General features: G+C 38.7%; 1 protein-coding gene across 4 annotated transcripts; it reads right to left on the reverse strand.

Moving 5' to 3' along the window:
- Positions 1–32: 32 nt before the first annotated feature.
- On the reverse strand, positions 33–25,864 carry LOC117458384 (sodium- and chloride-dependent GABA transporter ine). 4 transcript variants are annotated; one of them, XM_034098821.2, is made up of 13 exons: positions 25,542–25,864; positions 9,120–9,254; positions 8,838–9,042; positions 6,634–6,766; positions 6,422–6,556; positions 5,602–5,705; positions 4,870–4,994; positions 3,886–3,998; positions 3,652–3,792; positions 3,469–3,568; positions 2,837–2,937; positions 2,565–2,732; positions 33–726 (listed from the first exon to the last, which is right to left on the reverse strand). In XM_034098821.2, the coding sequence occupies exons 1-13, from the start codon at positions 25,666–25,668 to the stop codon at positions 574–576; spliced, it is 1,740 nt and encodes a 579-aa protein (XP_033954712.1). In that variant the 5' UTR covers positions 25,669–25,864; the 3' UTR covers positions 33–573. The 4 variants fall into 4 exon arrangements, with proteins under 4 accessions (XP_033954712.1, XP_071061448.1, XP_071061447.1 ...); XM_071205347.1 differs by lacking the exon at positions 25,542–25,864 and adding an exon at positions 17,784–17,866; XM_071205346.1 differs by lacking the exon at positions 25,542–25,864 and adding an exon at positions 17,780–17,866.
- Between the last annotated feature and the right edge of the window lie 239 nt (positions 25,865–26,103).

Below are 26,103 nucleotides of genomic sequence, written 5' to 3' on the forward strand. Positions count from 1 at the left end.
AGATATGTTCGTTAGAAATAAGACACAAGCTGTGGACTTTGAGTTTTTATGACACCGTGTACATGACATCAGCAGTTCCCTGTAGCATTTGACCTGATAAATGAGTCAGCCACAATTAATTGGTACACAGTGGTTAAGGTTCAGCTGTACGGACTGTGAAGGTCAAAAAGTGGCATTACTTTGACATTCTTTTGGCTAAAATGTAATAAAAAGTGCACCATTTCATAATATCAACACTCATTCTTGAATGAACCTACATGGCCAAAAGATAGCACCCTTAGTAAAGTAAAGAGAGGGCAAGGAAATGTCCTCATCACCACTCTGAGGTGTTGGCCGGATATAAACATGTACACAACAAAAACGGATTCTAATCGCTGTTCAACCAAATTTGAAACAAACATTTGATCAACAGGTTTCCAAAAATACTCATTTTAATATATCTGCATGTGCAGCAACAACATTTCATAATCATGTGATTGTGATTTACCAGCAGTTTGATGAAGATTTAACACTAATACAAAATATTTGTGATTAATTTGAGCTCCTTAGAGCGTTGTGCAAAGCAGCGAGGTATCACAGGTGTGTCTGCAGTGGAGGTTTTTCAGTTAGATGGATGTCGGAGCTGATGACAGCTAAGCCTGTGTTTGCATCTCTTCCTCCCCTCTCGTAGTAAGCCATTTTTGACTTTCCATCCAGCGTGCCTGGTGTGATAGACAGTTTCAGTTTCTGTAGAAGATATGGACAAATAATGTTAACAAATGGCTTGGTTTAATATAAACATAACAGTGGAGGATCTTGTACTTGATTACAAGTAGAAGTACCAGAGTGTAGGAATACTCTGTTTCAGTAAAAGTCCTGCATTCAAAATGTTCCTCAAGTAAAAGTAGAAAAGTATTCTCATCAATATAGTAGTCGTTGTGCAGATTGGTCCATTTCAGAATAACATATATGATATGTTTTATAATGATTGATCATGAAAGTTTTCTCAAAGCTGGTGAAGGTGCAGCTAGTCTGAATGACTTTGTAGACTGCAGGGTAGCTGGTGGATTTACTCCAGGTGGAACTAAAGTCTGATTTAACACTTGATTATATTTCACATCATTCATCCACATCTGTAAAGTAACTAAAGGGATTAATACATGTAGTGGAGGAAAAGTACACCATGTACCTCTGAACTGTAGAGGAGTAGAAGTACACCATGTACCTCTGAACTGTAGTGAGTAGAAGTACACCATGTACCTCTGAACTGTAGTGGAGTCGAAGTACACCATGTACCTCTGAACTGTAGTGGAGTAGAAGTACACCATGTACCTCTGAACTGTAGTGCGTAGAAGTACACCATGTACCGCTGAACTGTAGTGGAGTCGAAGTACACCATGTACCTCTGAACTGTAGTGAGTAGCAGTACACCATGTACCTCTGAACTGTAGTGGAGTCGAAGTACACCATGTACCTCTGAACTGTAGTGGAGTCAAAGTACACCATGTATCTCTGAACTGTAGTGAGTAGAAGTACACCATGTACCTCTGAACTGTAGTGAGTAGAAGTACACCATGTACCTCTGAACTGTAGTGGAGTAGAAGTACACCATGTACCTCTGAACTGTAGTGAGTAGAAGTACACCATGTACCTCTGAACTGTAGTGGAGTCGAAGTACACCATGTATCTCTGAACTGTAGTGAGTAGAAGTACACCATGTACCTCTGAACTGTAGTGAGTAGAAGTACACCATGTACCTCTGAACTGTAGTGGAGTCGAAGTACACCATGTACCTCTGAACTGTAGTGAGTAGAAGTACACCATGTATCTCTGAACTGTAGTGGAGTCGAAGTACAAAGTAGCAAAACATTGAAATACTTAATAAAGTACAAGTATCTCAAAACTGTACCCCCGTATAGTACTTGTTGAGTTTATGAATTTAGTTACACCTGTGGCTATACAGATAGAAAGACTAAGCCTTGCACAGAGGCATGAAAATACATTTTCAAAATGCTCAACAGTGCTGCCAGAATTATAAACTGACGGCTACACAATTAAAATAAATGCTTTTATATATTTCTATTAGATGTGACTCTTTGGCGTTGCTGTTATTACCTGCTGCTTTAGTTGTTCTGACGGCTAACATCATCTGTTATTCCTTATTTTAAAGCCGATATTCCGTGGTCCTTGTCACCTTTTCATACCTGATGAGTTTGCCTCCCTGACTACAGTTGCTTCAGCGTGTAGAAGCTAGTAAGCCTACTATTGGATTTGTTTTAGATAGGCACAACATGTTTCATATGCAGACATTACTTTCCTGTTCCATGTTCAAATAAACCATTTTCAGTGGTAATTTTTGTTTGGTCATGGAAAATGAGGTAAAGGTCATTGAGAAGTCATGGAAAAGTCATTGAGAAACATTGGTGAAAAAGTGTATGAACCCTGAATTATAAAGTTGCATATGGGAATACACGAGTGCTAGTATCTCAAAATGGTCGGTTCGTAAACGCACTTATTTATATTCCACTTCTACATATATATCTGCGATGTGTTTTGTGGTATAAAAAAATTAAAATGTATGTCACCTGGATAAAGGAGCCAGGCAGCACCCACAGTGTGTGCACAGCACCCAGAGGAATCCAGATGATGGAGCCCATGGCGATGAGCCAGCCGACCCCCTGAGCCCAGGGGGGGAACACGTAGTGCTCATAGCGTGCTGGTTTGAACTGGATGATGGAGAAAACCAGGATAACCTGCAGGAAAAGAACGCTTAGTTATAAGACTTTGTACATAGAACTCATTATTGCTTTAAGGTAATATTCATTCAAAACAAATTCAAAAAATGGTGTTGACTTACACCAACTAGCACGGGAGCAACTATCAGCCAACACACTCTGAAGAACAGGTTTGCTCTTTTTCCAGTCATCTCCTCCAGGTTGTCTGAAAGTCGAGTCACCCCTGTGCATGGAAGGCTAACTCAGTAAACAGCAATGCATGTTGACAGACTTGACAGCATTTGGCAATGAGAAATAGAGGTAAATATAAGCAGTGTTAGAAACGAAGTACACTAAATCAAGTATGGTATGTAAGATAATTTTACCTTACAGGATTGTGCTTTTTTCTTTACTACATTGGTCTGATAGCTTTAGATACTTTTTTCCATTATTATAGAATCTTATCTCATAGAACTACCAACAAGAGTTAACATTAGCACCACCCTGCACATCTACAGCAACCAAAATGCTAAATGAACGTTAATGCAGCAGTATTATTAATCTAAAACATGGAACACACAGACTACTTTAACTACATTCAGCAGACAGTACTTACATGTGTTATCTTAATACACTTTGAATGCAGTTGGTAAGTAAAGTAAAGTACCCTCTTCGTTCACTACTGATATAGGTCACATAAATATATATTTATAATAGTACTCTCAGGTGATGTAGATTATCTGTTCTTTGAACACAACTGAACATATGAGCTCACCATAACACCAACAGATGGCTATGACCTCAAAGAATGCAAGAAACATGATGGACACAATGGCAGTGTAATGATCCATGAGCTGGAACACATAGATGCCCACCTGAAATGAGAGACACACTCTTTAAAACTGCAGGTAAGTTGAAATCGTGACTTAAAACTACTTTGGTTAAAGTTCACCTTTACCTGCATGACACAAGGAATCCCCAGAATAGCCGCTGTGCCACAGACAGCAAGAACAAACAACTCCTTCCTCTTGAAAAACCTTATCAGTTTGTGATAAAATTCATCCATGAGGCTGGTCACCATCACTTCAACCATCGCAAACTGGCAAGAGAAATATCAATCACAATATATCTCTGAATTGCTGCAAATAATTCAATGTTTATCTCCCACTGTAATGTTTTCCCCATCGTCTACCTCACTGTCCAGTCCAAGGCAGAGCAGCATGAAGAAGAACATCACAGCCCAGAGCTGAGATACTGGCATGTTGGAAAAGGCTTGTGGGTAAACAACAAAAACCAGTCCTGGACCTGGATACACAAACACAGGGGGAAATTACACTAAATCATAAAGAAATGTACAATAAAAGTGCAACATATGAATCATTTATGATGATCTGATTAATTCTTGCACAACTCAGTGTCACTTGACCACAAATACAAAGGTTTAAAATCAAGCATATATTTGGAATTTTAATCATCTCATCTCTAATCTCTAAATCTCTAAAAAAAAAAAAAGCCTGAACTTGTGACCCTTAAACTTGACAGGTTATTCGGGCTAACATAAATACTTTCATCAATTTACAGTACAGCTTATTCACTTAAAGTTTGTGCATTAATGTTATGCAACATCAATACATGCACTTTAAAATACAGTCAAACGAGCTTATAATGTAACACACTATTTGTCTTTTTAAAATGAACAATTATTCCACAATGCATAAACTGTAAATTCTCCTTATATATCACTTTTCCTTTTCTTGTTTTGTGATTAACAGTTTGTTTATTGTTTGTGAAACAGCAATAAAGCATGACAAGCTGATCATTATTTCAGTTGTTCTTTGTCCATTCATCAAGCCTTTGATTGGCTATATGAATCATATGTCATCCAATTGTATTTCTGCTTATTAACTTTCTAATAAAAAATGACACGAAACAATACACCAGCATTGCTTTGCAAGGACACTGATTAATAACCCTTCAAACACTCACAAATGCACATTTGTATTTACCTTCTTCTATCTTTCTTTCCTTTGATTAAAATCATGTATGCGATTAATTGTCAAACTCATATTACTATAGAAGAAGAGAATGACACTCTGAACCAAAATGAAAATCAAATCAATCTCCATAGAGCTGAAGAAAATTAGTTACATCTATTTAAACATTTTGGTTTTCTTACCATCCACAGCCAGATCGCTGATAGGGATGCCCTGAAGATGAGACATGTATCCAAAAGCAGAGAAAATGACAAAACCTGCCAGGAGGCTGGTGAGGGAGTTGATGATGGCTATAGTCAGGGTGTCCCTGTGGGGAGAGAAGATGTTTTAATATCACATTCAGACTGCCAAGTGATCATTGTGGGGAAACGTCTGTGTAGCAATGCAGGAGGAGTCACCGACTCAAAAGGAGACACGAGGAGAGCTGGAGCTTTGATGGCAAACACTGATGGTTTATTTGGAGCTTCGGCCGGAGAATTCACAAAACAAGTCAAAGAGTCAGAGGTTCTGACTTCACGGGAGAGTTGCCACGTCAATTCTGAAGAGCCTCTCTCTCGATAGACCTTTTAACTAGTTCTGAGAGGGTAATCAACATATTTGAGGAGATAGACTAAACAGCTGGGAACACTGAATGTGCTTATGGCCTCGAAGATTTCACACCTTGGAGTCCACAAACGCCAAGAAGGAAGTGTTCCAGTGTACCCAAAACAATAAACCATTTGTGACTGAGAGTTGCCCGGTCATAAACTGGTAACAACAACATATGGCTGAAGCCTTCCTTAAGGGAGATAACAGACGTCAGGGTTGGTCATAAACTTCAAAGGGCAAACGGTGGATATCTAGGAGAATTATTCCCTAACAATCATTATTGTCCGTGCTGAAGGAAGGGGTCAATTTGTATGTTGGCTTATTACTTTAGAACGTTGTTGTTGAAGGAGTTGTAGCTGGACATGGCCAAGAGGGAGCCGAAACCAATCCCGATGGAGTTGAAGATCTGTGCTGCAGCGTTCACCCACACCTGCAACACAGAGAGATGAGCATCCAACCCACGGATAACTGCCAGTACAAATGATCCACACCCACAGTTGGATTATGTGACATTTCAGAGGCCTGAATTTTCAGGGCCCCTCCTGGTATTAACTTACAGGATGTCACTCTAAGAGACACATAGCTACCGACTAGTAAGAGACTAAAAACAAAGAAATAAACCAATGACAAAGACATTGAAATTTGAATAAAATTGGGCAGTACAACATGTCAACAAAGAGGCACAAAAAGAACCACAAAGAGACACAAACTCACCACAAATAAATACAAGTTGACTTTACAGAGACACAAAAAGACTACAGAGAACAAAACAATATTAAGAGATTTAAAAGACTGCTAAGTGGCGCAAAGAGACCACAAAGAGACACACAATGACTAGAAAAAGAGGCATCACGACCACAAAGCATCGCAACATGACCACAAAGAGGAAAACAACTATTACATAGAGACACAAAACAACTACAAACACTCACAAAATGAGTTGAAAATTACACATCAGAACTACAAAGGTAGATTACCTTGAAACACAAAATGTCAACTACAATTGCAGAGACACAAAAACACAATAGTGTAAAACATTGTAATGTCTTTGTGTCTTGCTCCTATTGGGCCTTTTGCTTGATTGTGTTTCAGACAGAATAGGTGATTATTTGAATGTCCTCTTCTCCTCTGTTTCTTCTTTCTTACCTCTACTGACAGGAGCATGTTCCAGTCCGGCACAATGAAGAAGGTTATTCCAGCCAATGCTCCAGGAAGCTGCACATTATTTATCAGCAGTGCAATCAGGATAATATACGGGAACAGAGCCGTAAAGTACACCACCTGCAAACAGAGACAAACAATGGTTGTTCTGCACCGTCTGTTTGTTTCTTCTTAAATCCATCTTTCTTTTATCTCACTTTGCCTGTTGATTTGACCCCCTTAAAGATGCAGAAGTATATGATGATCCAAGCCAGAAGGAGAATGAGGAAAAGCTCCCACCGAATCAGTCCTGCTTCATCTACTCCACCAGTCTGCTGCAGCATCTTGTATCTTCAGAGAAGTCAAATAAAAGAAAATAAGTAGAAATGAGTATTGTATATTATATTCTACGTTATTCCTCACATTACCAAGTCATTTTTGGAGCAATTTCAATCAAATGGACAATGGGCAGGGAAGCCTTAGCGTATGGTTTCATTTAATTTCAAACCTTTATTTACCCAGGTGTATCCCATTGAGATCATTGATCTCTTTTTCAAGGGAGACCTGCTCAAGTAGGTTCCACATGAAACATAAAAACATAAACAGAACAACAAAAAGGACATCATACAGCATCATTACAGGGATTACAATTTACAATAACTATCCACATGAGCAGGTACCAACAGCTTCCGATTGAGTAGCATCCGACCGAGCTTTACAAAGCTCGGTTGGAAGATATGGTGTCCCACAGGGTTCCATTCTGGGGATTTTCATGTTTCTGATCCAGACTGGTTTCTGTTTCATAATCACCTGATCATTGGTCATTTTATCAGCCAAATACTTTGCCCCCATTCTACCATAGAATCTACCATAACATCCAACCTTATATTTGGTGCCCAGTAACTTCTCTAGAGCAGGTGGATGCAAATGGTTTTTTGATTAGATTGTTTATGATTTGTTATTTAAGGGTCGGACGTGTCGATCAGTCGGTCAAATTGTTATTTGCATAGATTAAAACGTGGTACCATAAATATGGTTATGAGGTAACATTTCAGATTTGAAGGCTATAAAATCTCATAACATCTCAATCTGTTGACCTTTATGCTTAAACTCACAAAGAAATTATGTAATGCATAGCTCATCCCATGTTCATACTCACAATGTGGTAAACTTTTAAATCAAAGGTTGCCAAAACTGATTTTGGAAACTTTATACAGTATATCCAACAAAGTTTTGTTTTCTTTAGAAAGAACATTACAGCCAAATGGAGCCGCTAGCATTTGGTATGGTCTCTCAGTTGGGACATTTGGCATGTCACTTCAGTTTTTCGATCAATAGTAACTGATGTGCTTTTACCCTTAGATGCATAAGTGGGTATTTTTTGACCCGGTGAGGTGGTTTTCTTAGAGTTTTATCATTTCATATTCCAGCTATTCCTCAAAAAACATGTTTTGGATATCATGCCATTCAAATTTTAAATTTACATTTTATTCATTTTAAGATATTGTAGTTTTTGTATTATTACTACCCCAAGCTTCCATAAGTGGGTCAAAATTGACCCGCATGCATTTTCTATGGAATTTCGTTTTTTTTTCAAAATGTAAAAATGTTTTCTAAAATTATAAATAGTGAAAAATTATATATAAAATATTTCTAGTGTGAACCAAAATATAATACTACATATTATACAAGTGATTTTTCTTAACCAAAATGACAAAAATTGCATAAAAACACAAACAATATTATTCTAATACGGGTCCTTTTTGGAAGAGTGCAGGTCCAGTCACTCGCATCTAAGGGTTAGAGCTGCCCCAACCTCTCTTAACTTTGACGGAATAATAATTTGCCAGGCAACCACTGTGCAGTTGTGACATTTCTTGGCTCACATGTTGTTCATAATATTTAAACCAAAACTGGCATGCCGTTGCCAAAAGTTAACCAATATGTGAGGTTTAGCCCCACTGTCTAAACTGCCACGTATCCTAAATGAAAAAGGTGGCTGTGTTGTGATGTGTGGGATGTGTATTTTTTTTTATCTTAAGTATAAAATGATATTGGAAAACTAATCCCAAATACATCCACAGCATGTCAAAATAAAACATAAAAACAGGATATAGGATAAAATTGTATCTTAAACGAAGATAATCTATCATAAACATCAACATTTAGGTTGCCTAATGAGGTTCAAGGTTAAGAATTACACACATAAGGTAATCTTTTTGGCAAACTCTTATCACACTTCAACTGTTATTCCTCGTATTACTCAAATGCATTTCATATAGATAGATATAATCAACAAAGTTAGTGTTGTGTGATCACCCAGCCTTGTGTCAAGCTACAGGGATTTTGTAATCTTGTGATATCTCTGTGATATAATGATTCTGAGCACCAGCGCTGGTTTTTCCCACACAGTGAAGCATACTTGAAGAACTCCTGACTGGCTGTGGAGGAGTAGCTGCTGTTGGTGACATGACTGGTGCAGTTATGTGTGTTCCAGGTGTTGTTGCAGTTCTGCCAGGGCAGTGGTGATTGGAAGGAGCTGAAGAGATAATACAGGGCCCAGGTGATGACCAGGTTGTAGTAGGTACACATGATGAAGGAGATGGCCACTGATGCTATGCCCACTCCTAAGGACAGAACAAAATAATGTCAGATTTTATTTTATTTTATTTGGCTTGAAACATGCTTTAATGGTGCAGAGTACCTTTTAACAGTGGGCAGACATTAGCCAGAGCATGGACAGGCCCTCTCCTCGTGTACTGACCCACAATCAGCTCCATGTAGAGCAGAGGGACCCCCAAAACCACCAGCATGAGCAGGTATGGCACCAGAAAGGCACCTGCCAGGAAGATATGTTAAGTTCACTTGCACGCACAGTCCCAGTTTTATGGTAGCAACTAATATTTAACTTTTATGAAAGTCATCATTCACTGCAGTTTTTTAATCCTTTCGTCTTGTCAAGTATTTTTTTAAATCAATGTCCCTTCCAACTGACTGCACGTGGATAATTTCAGATTACAGTGGGGTGTTTTGTATTCAACTAGATTAGATGATGTATTTGTACATACTGTAGTTGGCCATTGGTCAAGTAGCACAATAAGGTTGAATACATAAAAACGAACATAACACAATAAAAAAACAAAGAACAAATCAAAGATTTATAAGATTTAAAAAGACCTGTTTCAACAGTCAAAACATAGGTCATGTGTGCTTGGTTTACAAATAATTCAGAATCCTTTTAAATTAGTACAATGAGAAAAGATACAGCAACTGATTCCATGTGGAGGGAGCAGCATATTTGAACACCTTTTTCCCAGTTCAGGACAGACTTCTGGGATGGTTACTAGGAATCAGTCCTGGGAGCAGAGAGAACATACCCATACTTTTTACTATTTACTTTAATACGATGTAGTTCCATAATTAAGAGTGAAGCCCATGGACAACAACAATCCATGGGTGGTTCACAGATAATTGAACATATCCGATCATAAACGGAGCATTGGAAGACCTATGAGATTTGTATTACATCTCAGAGTAAATCTCAGTGTACAAGGGTGGAAGTCTCCTTTTTGAATGAAGAAAAACACAATAATTGTTTCTAAAGTAGAAACCCAGTTTCAACTTCAGTTTCACCATTTTATGAATGTAAGGCTTAAATTAAAGAGAATAATTAATTATAAATCATCTCCTCTGCGATTCAAACTAATCTTAAATCACATATGGTGAATTGCACACGAGTAAAGCTATGTGTAGCTCACAAAGAGCCTGATTTGTAAACATGCAGATATATCAAGGTGTCATCAGCATATTAGTGGTAATTTGCCTTAGGAATATATATGATAATGACTGTTGTATGGGCTTGTAGCCCATATTCCTACATGAAATACACACACTGAGATAAGTTCAGAACAATTTTAACAATATTCAACAAAATCAGCATCAAGACAAATGATTAAAAACGCTCTAACTAAACAGTTTGTTAACTATTGCGTCTTTCACAGCAGCGCTTTTCCCTTTCTAGCTCCGAGCTAGAGCTTTTCTGGTTCAGCTCCGGTTTCCCTTTTCTGCTCCCGCTCTGTTCACACCGCCCAGAGCCCGACTGGTGCTGCCGCTGCTGTGTCATGACGTCACCGTTTACATAGTTGATTTGCTCCCCAACGGCGTTACGGCGCTCACAACAACAACAACAACAACAACGGGGAACTGCGTCGGGTCGATGATCGTGTTGCTTTTAATCCCACGAAACCAGATTAAATTAAATAACGACTTCTCCAACCTTATGCTTTTCTCCAGAGTGCCGTGGTTCATTGTTTATTAATGTGTTTCTGCGGCATTTACCGACCGCTGCAGTGCTGGCTGCTCTTCCACGGGAGTTTATTCTCCCGTTAGCTCCCGGTTAGCTCATACGGCATCGGCCGCTCTAAAGTATTCACTGTCCGACTCACACAAGCAGTGTCAGTCTGAATTGATGCTGTTTGGCATCACAACGCTGTTATGAAAGTTTCTCTGGTATAAAATGGGTGATGTTAGCATAGCAACCGAAGCTAAACTGACTACTTGCTATTGCTATCCTATTGTGGCATACACCGTTTTCTACAGGCACATTTTACCGGCGTATTTTTATTATGATTCTACTTGTGATAGTCGGACACGACAACCTGTGCAGCCCATGTATTGATTCCATCCGATAGCTGCTATAATACAAAACAAAACGTCTGCCTCTCTCCACAATGATCGATAACAGTGAACGGATGGTCAAAGTAAGGTACAAATAAACAGAATCACACGAAGCCTGGTTAGTGTTGACTGACTTTATAAAGTGTGTTTATAAGCACTACTGCTTGTAGGCAGGCATGACAGTCGACCCATGTTCAGGGGAGGTGGGTTTAGTTTCCTGCACGCCTAAGCGACGACACCTCTTAGCTCCGAAGCTCTTGCTCAGTCTAGACCGACAATTTTTTGGAGCTGGAAGTGAACCGGATTCCGGAGCTAAGAGGCGGCGCCTCTGCGGTGTGAACAGGAAAAAACGGCACAGCCCCACCTAGTGTCAGCAGAAAGTATTAAAAATAATGATTACAAAAAAATGCTAAATTTAAAAAAATATATATATAAAATATATTTTAAGATCATGTTTAATCATCTGATTCGTCTGTACATTGCTGTTTTAGTCTGTGTTCTTCTAATTAGTGTCTACACTGTGTGCCTATTGAGCTGTTTAGAGCCATGTGGGACAAAACCCGATCCTGCCCCTCCCTCTTACTGTCTAAGTGAACGGTGACTGTAAAAACTACACTGCGCATGCTCAGAGTATTGTCCTATTTAATGTGTGTGGCAAAAAAATGACCATAGGGGCAAAGTGCTGCCATCCCCACCATACGTCATCTCACATAATTCAGAGCTGATTGGCTGTAAGCAGAGCCATATAATAGAAGAGTTACGACATCTCCTTTCACTCCAATGGACCACTTTTTTACAGAAATGGCAGATCGTGGAGCCTCTCAATCGTTCCCCGGAAGTTAGCGCCAAGGCTGGCAGAGCTGTAGAGTTGCAGCATAATAGACCGTTCGTGACAGACTTTTAAAGGTAAGAAGAGGTTTAAAGATTTATATTGCGGATATTATCAGTACATCTGATTCAAATTAACATGTGTATTAAAGGATGTCAGTGGATTATCCCTAAATTAGTAGATTTAGGGAACGTTTACAGATAACAGATTAAGCTAGCATACCGAAGCAAGTTAGCAACACACGTTGAACAGCCTTTTAATTGTAAATTCCGTTCTCTTAATGTCATTTCGTCCAACATGTTGAATTAGAGAAGAGGGGCTTCTAAACGGGATTGTATGCGGGGGTGGAGGGAGTTAAATATTAGATAAATATAACTTTGGTGCGTGTAAGAGTGAGTGTTTTTAGCAGAGCCATATTGTGTCCTTGTGATTATGTTGATTATTACCTTTCTGTATAATGTTGCAGCTCAGCTGATTCTGGATTGATGGCAAAGGGAGAGGGACTTAAGTGAGAGTGAAAACACAAGGTACGTTTAATACTACTGTTTTATATAAGTACACACCTTATCTCCCCAAGGCATTTCCCATCCAATAGGTGTGCTGTGTGTATAACCCTTTCTCCTGTCTGTGACTCCCTCTTTCAGCACAAGAACCAGAGGGGGATTCAATGGAGCCTGAATACCTGCACTGAGACCCTCACCCTGCACCCTGAGTCTCAACTCTCAGTGTTTTTCAAGCCTTTCCCTATTTTTTTGTATTAAACAAAACATTAAGCTCTCCCAATGGTGTGGTTTTCGTTTTGTGAAAAAGTGCAAATGCAGTGTTTGTATAATTACATCACATATGTTGTTGCTGTTGGTCGTGAAATTGCTCCTGCTGACTTGAGCCAGCCATTTTTTCCTCCGCTCTGTGTCAGTGGGGAAGCCGTACATTCTTACTCCTTTCTCGGAGCGATTTGAGCATCCCCAGACAGCACAGCAAACCATGGTGGCGACTAGGAGGCGGCACAGCAAACCAGGACAACACGGAGGAAAAGGCACCGACAAACTGCATGATATGCTATTCAATATTTATTGAATTCCATGTATTTGCAATGGATGTTCCTAAAGCAACACATTTAACATCATCATATGCTGCTGCTGCTGCTGCTGCTGCTGCTGCTGCTGCTAGTCCTTTGATAGTCACCTGTCGGTCTCCTGTCCTTTCTGAAAGCCATAAAGATGACATTAGTCATTTAGATAGCTTGTGTCCTCAATTACCAGGGGATTACTGAAACTACCATGAATTTAAGAAAATGGTAGAAATGAATCTAATCTGAATTTTAAAGCATTACTTTAGATCACCTCCCTCTAAATGTATCAATAAACATTAGAAAGTGATGCTCCTGACTACCATACAAGTTTAAGAAGATAATATTGGTTTGAAAGAATTCAAAGCTATAAATAAACAGCAACAGGCTCTTTAACCAAGGCACTGTTAGCCTAACATGTAAACTAGTTGTTCACATTAATCCTAATATTATCACTTAATATTAGCAAATTCGATTTTAGTTTTTAAAACATACTGATGTAAATACATACACATATCGATTTGTTGTATAAATATTGCAAATCAAAACCTTTATTTACTAATAATTACCAAAAATCGTAGTTCTATCTCCTGTTATCAATGCATTCACATTGCCCGCCATGAACTTCCGGGGAACGATCCTCGTCTACATGAGCCACGTGACGATAACCGTTTTTGGACTTCCGTTGTCGTAACTCTTCTATTATATGGCTCTGGCTGTAAGTACGTGTTTTTTTTTGTTTTATTTTATTGAACATTTTTAAAACATACAAAAGCTCGGTGAGGATATCATCAACTTATCAACATAAGTGCAAGACATCCATTCACAATAAGACAAAAAAAATACATCCAATAAGAGCCAGGGGGAGAGAAAAAAGCATAAAGGCACAAAAACATTTGAGAGGCATTAAGTTTACTTAAAATAATAACCATTTGGAAATGTCATTGCAAATCTTTATAGACATGTTACAAGATTGTATTTTCCTAAGGGACAGAAAAAAGTACTTGAACTCATTTATGAAACAGTGAAAGGAGGGCTTGCCTCCTCTCCATTTACTACAATGTAAATGATATTTACCCAAAATAATAATTATATTTACCAAATCAGATATGGGAGAATCCAAATTATCCATATAATATAAAATGTGATATATTTTGAAGGCCGGAATGTTTGTTAATTTAAGTAACAACCAATCTCTCACATTCGACCAAAACAATTTGGAAAAAGAGCATGAGAAAAATAAATGTTCCAACGATTCATCAGATAGATTACAAAAGGAACATGGTTCCACTTCAAATTTAAATCTTGAATTTAAAAAAGTAGAAACCGGGTAGATTTTATGAACAATTTTAAAATGAGTTTCTTTTGCTTTAGGAGAAATAGGCCATTTTATAAAATAAGTGAGAGCTTTTTCCATTACAGATAAAGTGTCTAAATCGGTCCCTTGTGGAAATAAGCCTCTGTTCAAATTGTGAAAAAAGTGGGATTTCAAAGAAGCATTCATAGATTTGTTATTCTTAAGAGTATCGCCAATAAATTCCAAATGAGGTAAAACTGATACAACATTTGAGTACAGTAAAGTATTATGAATCATTTCAATAAGTGGTAGAGGAATTGCTTTACAGATTTTGTTATAATCTTTAGCAGTACACGTTATATTGTATTTCGTTGAAAAAGCCAAAACATCTAGCAGTTTACCATTGCAATCTAGTAAATCACTAACAAACAAAATACCCCTCTCATACCAATCACTCCTAAACAAGGATTTTCTGTTTATAATAATCACTCTATTGTTCCATAAAGTGGATCCATGAGGAGAAAAATTGTGGGTAAATATCATTTTCCAATAATGAAGTATCTGCTTATGAAAATTTGACAATTTGGTCGGAATCTTATTAACCTCAAAATCACATTTTAAAAGAAAATTAAACCCTTCTAGACGTTTAAATATGGCCTTTGGAATATGGAACCACATGGATTCTGGCTGGGACAAAAAAGCTTTCAACCATTTTATTTTAATTGTTCCAATCATTGATTCAAAGTCTAAAGCTTTAATTCCGCCTTTATCATATTCTTTAACAAGCTGTGACTTTTTAATGTAGTGAGTTTTATTTCTCCACAAGAATTGGAAAATAATTGAGTTGGTTTTTTTAATATTGGCCGAAGAGACAAAACATGAGTGGCATGGATAAATCAGTCTAGATATACCTTCTGCTTTAGTAAGAAGAACTCTGCCAAAAATAGTAAGATCTCTAGTTAACCAACGACTGAGAGATTTCTTCATATCTGTGATACGGTTACAAATATTAAGATCTTCTCTCCTGATATAATTTTTAGATAATGTTATTCCTAAATATTTCACTTCAGGTACCACTCTAATAGAGTCAATAACGGAATCATCACATGAATGGATAGGGAGTAATTCACATTTTGAAAGATTAAGAGATAACCCTGATGCTTTTGAATTTTTTTAAATTGTGTTAAGAGTTTCCTTTACCATGGATTTATTCTTTAGGAAAATGGATGTGTCATCCGCGAATTGACTAATTTTAAATTCTTTGTCAAAGAGGGTAATGCCTAATATTTTGTGATTCTTTATAATAAGCGTCGTTAAAACTTGGGTGGTCAGAATAAATAATTTTGGGGAAATAGGGCAACCCTGTCGAATACCACGTAAAACCTTAAACCTAGGGCTCATTCCAGGGTTCAAAGATACAGAACTATCTATGTCCGAATAGAGCATCCTAATTATGTTGCAGAAATGTTCACCAAAACCCAGAAATGTTAGAGTTTCCATTAAAAAGGAATGTTCAACAGTATCAAAAGCCTTATAAAAATCCAGAAATAATACGAGACCTTCAGTATCAATAAACTCCTGGTAATCGAGCATATCCAGTATCAGTCTGGTATGGTTATGAATACTTCTGCCCTTAATAAAGGCTGATTGACATTCATCTACTAGTTGATTCAGACCTGAGTTTAACCTGTTAGCATAAACATGTGCTAACAGTTTGTAATCATTACATAGTAGGGTAATAGGTCTCCAATTATCCAACAAAAGATTATTTTTATTTGGTTTTGGAATTAAGGTAATAAGGCCATGTTTCATGGTTGGCGAAAGGTTTCCTGCTGAAATGCAATCTGTGAAAGCCTTATAAAGCATTTTTCGCACATCTGACCAAAAATATTTGTAGAACTCTATGGTTATACCGTCCAGCCCTGGTGATTTGCCACCAGACATTTGCAGTAATGCACTATCTAATTCTTCAATTTTTAGTCGATCGTCCATATACTGTTTAAAAGGATCATCTATTGTCTTTTTAAATTCTGTAATTTTACTAAAAAAGTTATCACAGTTTTCTGTTATATAAATTTCTATAAAAAAGTCTAATTTCTTCGTTTATCTGGTCTTGATTTTCAATAGTGACATCATTAACACTCAGTGTTGTGATTTTCTTTTTCACTTGTCTTTGCTTTTCAAGATTGAAGAAATAAGAAGTGTTTTTCTCTCCTTGCTCAATCCATCGGGCTCTCGAACGAATAAAAGCGCCCTTAGCTTTTTCCAAATACATATTGTCTAATTGAGTTTGTAAATTGTTCAGTTTAATTTGCTCATCCAATGATAACTCAGCTTTAAGGCATAAATTATTAATTTCACTTGTCATCTCTTGTTGTTTCTTTAATCTAGAGGAGTATTTACTGGAATTTATCGCAATCTGTCTCACACTAAATTTAAACCATTCCCATTTACTGAGAGATGACATATCCAAAGCCAGAGTTTCTTTTATCAGTTGTTTGATCTTTTTACAAAAATCTGCATTCTCCAAAAGACTATTATTGAATTTCCATATAGGTTTAAGATTGGGACTGAAGTTGCATTGTAAAAAGGACAAAGAGATGACACAGTGATCAGTCAGAGGTGATGCTGAAATGTCACACTTTGAGACATTATTAGTTAAACTAGTAGAGATTAACCAATAATCGAGCCGAGAACACTGACCATTGTTAGAAGAGTTAAACCAGGTATATTGTGACTTTGAGGGATTATTTATTCTCCAAACATCAGTTAAATTAAGTTTAGAGGCCAAGTGAATAATAGAATCATTAAAATTATGACAATGTCCCCTTAAAGGAAGACGATCTAACCACTCATCAGGAACTACATTGAAATCCCCTCCGATTATAATCTTATCAGTCATATAAAGTAATTTCCATTCCTCTAATTTTTGGCACAAGATTGAAAGAAAATTATTGTTTTTAATCTTTCTGTTATATCCATAAACACACACCAGTATGTAATTAGTCCCATTAACATCAGTCACAACCATTAGCCAATGACCGTTTGTATCACTCCTGTGGTCAATTATATTTCCAGGTAACCTGTTAAATAAAATCATCACTCCAGCCGAATGTGATGTTCCATGGCTGAAAAAAAATTTGTCTCCCCATTGTACTTTCCAGAACTTTGTATCTGCCTCTGCAGAATGAGTTTCTTGCAGAAAAACACAATTTGCCTTTTGTTCCTTACAAAAAAGAAAAATTGCCTTACGTTTCACATTGTTTTTTAGCCCCCTAGCATTTAAGGATATGAACGATAACATTGAAAGAGCAAAGATAGAAACCTTAAGAAAATGCGCAAAGGAATGCTATATCGATGCGCAGGAGTGAGTAACGTAGCCCTTAACAAACATATTTAGTGCAATAGCTCACAACATTTTGAATATAACCTGAGACATGTCCAATCCTAAAAAAATAAAAATAAACACTCAAACTGAAAACTTCAGCATACCTACTGTACTGTAAGTACGTGTGCCGCGAAAAGTGTGGTGTGTGAAGAGGAGACAAGAGAGCTGCAGTGACGCTGTCACTACCCGATCCGTCCCCCTGCCCGTCGGTACTGCGCATGTGCGAGATGGTCCGCCATATTGGACAACTCCGGACGGCAACCCAAGATGGACACTTGACACAGTGGCTTTTAGCAAAGCTCAAAAAGAAAACTTGAGAGAGATGAGTTATTGTTAATACAACGTGACTTCACTATTATTTAACAACTCTTTTTTATGGGGTTCTTTTATTTGGGGTTCAGTACATTGTCAGAATAAGTGAGAAATGAATTTAACTTCTGTTAGACAGCTATCATACTGAATACATATTTACTGTGAATGTATGCAAAAATGTATGACATATGGCTGTCCAACAGAAGTTAAATCCATTCCTCACTTATTCTGACAATGTACTTAACCCTAAATAAAAGAACCCCATAAAAAGAGTTGTTAAATAATAGTGAAGTCACATTGTAATAACAATAACTCATCTCTCTCGGTTTTTCTTTTTGAGCTTTGCTAAAAGCCACTGTGTCAAGTGTCCATCTTGGGTTGCCGTCCGGACTTCCGGACCATCTCGCACATGCGCAGTACCGATCGGGCAGGGGGACAGATCGGGGCTGCAGTCGAATAGTCCATTTAGCTTAGGAACCTTCCTAAAGGAGTGAAATGACCCGGAAGTCCCTCAGTGGCAGCCATGATAAGTGCCGTTCGAATTCTCTAGAATGATGAGAATGATAGGAAAGGAGGTTTCAAACTTCCTTTATAACCTCCTTTAGCTTAGGAACCACTGGACCTCCCTAACCGACAGGAGAAGCGAAAATGCTGCCCCACAATGCCTTGCAGCCGCAGCATTTGCCGTCACTCAACAGTCGGCCGTTCACGGAAACAACCGATTATGACCGAGAAATGATATCATGAAAGTTACGGTGCTTATTAAGCTTTTTAAAACATAGGTGGTAAGTTGCCAAAGTGCTTTGTTTTGAACGTTCATCAGTATTATAATCAAAAAGAGAAATATGAACGTTAGTTTTCACTGAAATTATCAAATAAAGTCAACATTTCAGTCTTTACTGAACTGTGTGGGGCTTGTTCAACTTTTAAAAGATGTTTGAATGGTGATATACACAGTGATAGATGTTAAGGACTAACGTTTATAATAAATACATCTGTATTGATTTTAAGATCTTTTAGTTCATACAATCATACGTATTGGGATCATTTGTATTAATGTGGACCGGAGGGAGAGGGTGACGAGCATAAGTTTCACTTTCCTTTTTTATTTCAATTCCAACTTTGGTCATGAAGAATATGTTTCTCTGTTGTCCACGTTCATAAAGCATAAAGCAGCAGCATCAGAGCACGGTGCAGAGTCTCTAGATGAGTTCACAGTAGTCCCTCGTTCTTATTAAACATCCATGTTGTAGTCCGCTGTATAGAAAACTGTGGTTTCCACAGTTTCCCCACAGACGCACACAATGACGTCCGCTGGCGCATCATAAACACGTTGGATAGTGAAAGTGCATTCGGATTCTCTAAAGCAGTGTTTCTCAAACTTGTTCATACCAAAGACCACTTGACCAATAAAAAAACACTCGCGGACCACCTAACTCCACAAATATCCAAAAACACATCGTATTTTACAAATCGCCTGAAAATGGTACAAACAAGTGGCAACATGTGTGATGAAGGTATTTATCTGGGCTATATCATGCAATCGAAAGTGAAACTTAAGCTCGCTCCATTGCGGAGATATTCCCGCGAGAATGCGGAAAACTTAAATAAATAAATACATTTCAAATGTGAAATGTTACCAATATACTCAAGGACCACTAGGGGGCGCTCACGGACCACCAGTGGTCCGCGGACCACACTTTGAGAAGCACTACTCTAAAGTACCGCAGTCTCTTCTCCTAAGTCCTTTTGAATAGAGAACCGCAGTGACGCGTCCTAAAACCCGGATGTAAACTTCTTCCGGTTCCTTCGTCAAAAACGCAATGCAATTTCTCCATAGGATTTTGGAAAATAGCTCGAAATAAGGTCTGTGGTTGAAACACATTTAAGAGAAGGATCACGTTTTGTTCAGCCGGATAATCTCCACATGTCTCTCCTACTTTTATAATTTTTGAATCATAAATCTAGTCGCCAAAAGCGAAATGCTAACGTTATGCTATAAACGAACTACAAGCCAGTACAGCAGCAGGGTCGCACGACTTCAACGTCACGCCAACTTAAGATCGTTTCAACTGACTTGCACTGAAACTGCACTTTGAACACTTTAAATATATTAACATTTTAAACTGTATACCCCGTTTATCTAGGCCCTTTTTGTTTTATGTATAGGCTACATGTCACACTGTGGGAAACGATATTTCTGGATGTATAACGCATGTAGAATTTGTTTACAATAAAGCTGACTTTGACTTCCGCGTGCTTGCATATTTTAACAAAGCTTTTCATTTGAGCCACACTGAATTTAACTAGAAGTCATGGCTGTGTCAATTACCAGTCTGATATCGTTTTACAAAGATGACAAGAAGATTGGAGATAGAGGAGAGAACCACTACAAGTCAGGACACGGGCAGCCTAGATGAAGGTGTGCTTACCGGTGTTGTCAGGGCTAGCATGAGGGACAAGGTTTATAGAGTGTCGGTGAGTAGTTATAGCAAGAGTACCGTTAACCTAGAGTTAATTTATTCACATTAATTCCCATCAACAAATCCATTTTATGTGTCACGTGAAATCTTTATTAGGCAAGGCAAGTTTATTTATATAGCACTTTTCAACACAAGGCAATTCAAAGTGCTTTACAAAAAATGAAAGACATTAAGAAATGGCATTTAAAACCAGTCATTAAAAAGAAAAGATAATAAAATAAACATTAAAATAAAAAGTACATGGATAAAAGTTACAATGCAGTTTAAGATATGAATAGTTCAATTAAAAGCAGCGACAAAAAGAAAAGTCTTCAGCCTGGATTTAAAAGTAGTAAGAGTTGCAGCGGACCTGCAGGTTTCTGGGAGTCTGTTCCAGATGCTTGGAGCATAATAACTGAACGCTGCTTCTCCATGTTTAGTTCTGACTCTGGGGACAGAAAGCTGACCAGTCCCTGAAGACCTGAATGGTTCATAGTTTAGCAGGAGGTCAGAAATGTATTTTGGACCTAAACCATTCAGTGCTTTATAAACCAGCAGCAGTATTTTGAAATCTATTCTTTGACACACAGGAAGCCAGTGTAAAGACTTCAGAACAGGAGTGATCCACTTTCTTAGTGTTAGTGAGGACTCGAGCAGCGCGTTCTGAATCAGCTGCAGCTTCCTAATAGATGTTTTAGTGAGACCTGTGAAGACACCATTGCAGTAGTCGAGTCTACTGAAGATAAAGGCATGGACAAGTTTTTCCAAATCCTGCTGTGACATTAGTCTTTTAATCCTAGATATATTCTTTAGGTGATAGTAGGCTGAATTAGTAACTGTTTTAATGTGACTGTTGAAGCTCAGGTCAGAGTCCATGACTACACCTAGATTTATGGCTTTATCTGTTGGTTTGAACATTGCACACTGAAGCTCAGCGCTAACTTTTATACGTTCTGCCTTGGCTCCAAAAACCATTACCTCAGTTTTATCTTTGTTTAATTGGAGAAAGTTCTGACACATCCAGTCATTGATTTGTTCACTGCACTTACTCAGTGTTTGAATTGGAGCATAGTCTCCTGGTGAAATTGTTACGTAAATGTGTGTGTCATCTGCATAGCTATGGTAACTTATTTTGTTGTTCTTCATTATCTGAGCCAGTAGACGTTAAAGAGAAGAGGCCCCAAGATTACAAATTTTACACACCAGAAAACACATAAATATCCATGAAATAAACATACAGTAGGCTATAAACAATTAAAGGGATAATTGGGAAGGCATTACAAATGTAAATATATTTTAAATAATAAAACAATCCCACCACCACAGGTATCTACAGGAGAAGAGGGAATTCTCTCCACAGAATGTGAATGCCCACGTGGAGAATGGAAATGCAGTCATGCGGCTGCATTAGCCATCTTTGCCATCCACACTTTCAGCTGCACTGACACCCCGTCGGTGGAAGAAGCCAAAGGCAACTAAACGTACGCATTCAGTGGAGGAGCTATTTCCTCCAACCAATAAGTCATTCAACCCGCTGACAAGAGAGCCCACCTCCGAAGATCGTGACTGGCTGAGGGACAGACTCGGGGGCAGGTTCTCAGGAATGTCTTGGCTTCTCTCCCCCGAGCCAGAAGAGGAACACTACAGCTTGGAAACACTTACTGTTCCTGAAATTCTCAAATCTGTTGGGCATCAGGGACCTGAGGCAATTGTGGCAAGCATGGCATTGTCTGAGGAGCAACAGAGGGCAATTCAGGTGGCTACCACTGGTCAGCGAACCAACCCAAACTGGCATTTGTTCAGGAAAGGAAGGTTGACTGCCAGCGACTTTGGAGGTCAAAGCGTGTGGCTGCTTCCCTTAGTGCCAGGGTGCTAGGGCAACAACAGGCCCTGGATGGTGTTTTGTCTGTACAGTGGGGGACTATGAATGAATGTGAGGGCGTCAGGGCATTCACCACTGCATCCCTATGCAGGTCCATGAGTCAGGTTTGTGGCTCTCCCAATCAGGAGTGTTGGGGGCATCTCCAGATGGTCTGGAAGGGTCTCCCGCTGTGCTGGAGGTACAGTGTCCCTACGGAGCCAGGGAAATGACAATTAGTGAAGCATTGCAAATCAAGGGCTTCTGTGTCAGTAAGGAGGGAGTAACATTCAGCCTGCGTGAGGAGCATCCTTACTGGCACCAAGTGCAAGGTCAGCTTCACCTCACTGCAAGAAAGAAGAAGAAATTAAGAAATTGTGAATCGTTTTTAATTTACATTTACTCGCCTTTGCAATGTTGTGGTTGTTAGAGTGTTACCCCCTAAACGCACCCGGAGCGTCTGCGCCGCGTTACGTTGCGGCTGCGCCACGCTGCGACCTCCTCCTGCGACCTAACACACCAGGCGCGTTTCAAAACGTTGCGGAAGCGGAGCGTCGTGTGTGCAGCCTCGCAGTTCTTAATTAACTTTAAAACATTAATATGTAGTTGATACCTTCCACTCCACAAACTGCAGCGACTAAAAACCAGGCCTTGTCCTTTCTGATGTTGTCCTTGTAAAAAGCATCGGTTACATCGTATACAATGGTGTGTTTCTCCACTTCCATTATGAACACCTCGTCGTCCATTGTGCGTATCGTAGTGGAGGTGTTGTGATGAAGGAGGGGGTCTGCTAAATTAGTAGGCCTATATGTGGGGGATGGGCCTGGCCCGGATGCTCACCTTTCCACTTCCTGCGAGGGGGGGGCTGCCTGTCCGACCTTACCTTACGGCTGCGCCACGGCAAAAATAGGATTCATCCTAATTTTAGAGAAGCGCTGCGCCGAGCCGCTTGTGGGACGCGTCTGAGCCGTAACGCGGCACGTGTGGTGGAACAGCACTCATTGACTAGAGTGGCCGCGATCCTTAGGACCGCCGCGGCGCGGCCGTAACGCGGCGCAGACACTCCTGGTGCGTTTAGGGGGTTAGGCTTCCTGTCAGCTCGTCTGTTGGGAAGATATAAAATATTAGTTTCATGGAAGTCACATCGTCACAAATAAGAGCATTAAGACATACAGTACATAGGCTAAAACAAAACATCTAAAGATATAACCTTGCACTTTGTCTCGTGAACATTTTCACTATTTTGACATTTTTATAGATCAAAATTGAACTAAAGAAATAAAGGTAGATTAATCCATATTGAAAATAGGTGTCAGCTGCTACACTAATTATAATAGTTATATTTCTTAATTAATTAAGATATTACTGTATTGATCCCAATTTGGGAAATGTTTGTGTTGCAGCAGCATAACAAGAAAAACAAAATATAAGTTATTATATATACAAAAGTATGTGAGGGATGGAATATTAAATTGAATATAAATGTAAAATGTACATGTGATGTTACGTCCGAGAGAAGCTATGGAGCAGAGTTCTCTGCCAGCCAGAGGTGAGTTGTTATTAGTTCAATATGTCAAACTGATTTCCCTGACTACAATCTTTAGTTACACGGTGAAACGTTATGCTGCTTGTACTAATTAGACTTATCATATAAGCCACACAGGTTTTAATAGGATGTATTCATTATCTTTACTTATGTTGCGGTCTTTTCAGCAGTGCCATCTCTAAAACGGCGATACACTACCCATCATTTACATTTCACCGTGACATGGACAACAATGTAACGTCAGCTTACCTCATGGCACGAATCCAGACTCTCCTTTGGAAAACATTGGCCGGGAAACGATAGAACGAGCACGTTTCATGCGAAGACCTGTGGCTGCAACCCGGAGCAAAGCAACAAACCATTGTGTAGCTAACTAGTAGCGCTAGCTTTAGCTAACGTTAGCCAACGAAACGAACTGCCGAGTAAAATTGGAAAACACTGGTAATTAATTGTTCTATAATTTATAAAACTACGGTGTTAAAAATGACCATTTCAAAAATAGAGATTCTAATGGTCAGATATAGATATACAGATACTAAAGAGACTACAGATAGGCAGGTACTTGCTTTCAAGCAGAACACAGGGGAAAACAAACTTAGCGGGAGTGTTTACGTGTGTAGGCGTAATGACGTACAACGGCCTCGACCATTTCTGTAGTCCTATTCAGCCACTCGGTAACAACCATCGTTTTTCAGACACGTAAACTCTTCAAAAATCACCAGTGGGGTCACGGCTGATGTATCTACTGTCGTAGAACAAAACGTGATTTATCTCTTAAATTTGTGTCAACCACAGACCTTATTTCGAGCTATTTTCCAAAACCCTATGGAGAAAATACATTGCTTTTTTGACGAAGGAACCGGAAGTGCTAAAAATGCTAACTTACTTCCGGGTTTTAGGACGCGTCACTGCGGTTCTCTATTCTCCTATCCACTATCCCTTAACCCCGTGACGTTTCACTCAGAGGTCAAGGAATAGGATAGGATCAGGATAGGGTTAGAATTTAGGAGCTGATTTTTAAACTATCCGACTGCAGCCCGGGTAGTGACAGACGCGTCCTAAAACCCGGAAGTAAACTGCGCATGGCTTCCCTCGACAAAAAAGCAATGATATTTCTCCATAGGATTTTAGAAAATAGCTCGAAATAAGATCTGTGGGAAACAAACCTGTTAGATAAAGGTACGTTTTTTCAGCCGGATAATATCCACATGTCTACCCTACTTTTATAATTTTCGAATCATAAATCTATTGATTAGATTAGATTTATGATAGACTTTTGAAACTACAAGAAGATAAGGAGGACTTTTACAAAAAAGTAATAGAGATTTTTGTCCAGAAGGATAGGCAAATGGACTTCATCTTCATGTCAAGGTAAGACTGCAATTTTATTGAAAATGGGATCTTACTAAGAGAGAACAATTCAATATTTAAATGATACAATTACATTTTGTGGGTATCCTTTTGTTGAACTGTCTGTTTAAAATTAATTGAAGCATCAGACAAAAAAAGCTTTTGAAAATAATATTATATTTTGATTTAGGTCAAAATATAATATTTGTAAACCTGAAGAGTCAGTGCCAGTGCCTCACCAGCCATGAACCTCACTGCAGAAGCTTATATATAGACATCTAAGTTTTTTGTGCCCCACCACTTTTGTACATATAAAAACGCCACTGCTTGTGTCTTACCTCCTCCACTCCTGTAGCAGAGATATGGGAACCTCCACACGTTGCCCAGACCCACAGCACAGCCGATGCCGGCCAGGGTGAACTCTATCTGCCTGCTCCATGTCGGTCTGATGGGCTGCTGCTCCATGTCTGCTGCCTGTGTCACCTCTGTCGATCATCTGGGCCCAAGCTCCATGAAAATGTTGTCTGTGATTTAAGTGACTCAGAGTGATATAACCTTCCTTTTTATTATCCATAATGATTAGCTTGGCAGAAATCATACAGCAGCTCAGAGAGGGTGTAGGTCTTACTTAAGAGGTGTCATAAACTCATCAGATGTGTGTGGGAATAATTATTGACACTTATATTTTGAAAGTTGATTGTTTACATTCTTTACACCTATTTGGTAGCAAGACATGTCTGTATACTATTTACTCTTTCGAAGAACAAATACATATTTTTTAATAGAGTGAACTCTCCAAGCTGGATAGGAAAAGGCAACCTTTTTTAGACAAAACTGAACTACTGAATCACATAAAAATATATCCTTTCATTTTGTAATGTACTGTATATTATTACATTG

This window comes from Pseudochaenichthys georgianus, chromosome 14 (assembly GCF_902827115.2).
Source record: "Pseudochaenichthys georgianus chromosome 14, fPseGeo1.2, whole genome shotgun sequence".
Lineage (NCBI taxonomy): Eukaryota > Metazoa > Chordata > Actinopteri > Perciformes > Channichthyidae > Pseudochaenichthys > Pseudochaenichthys georgianus.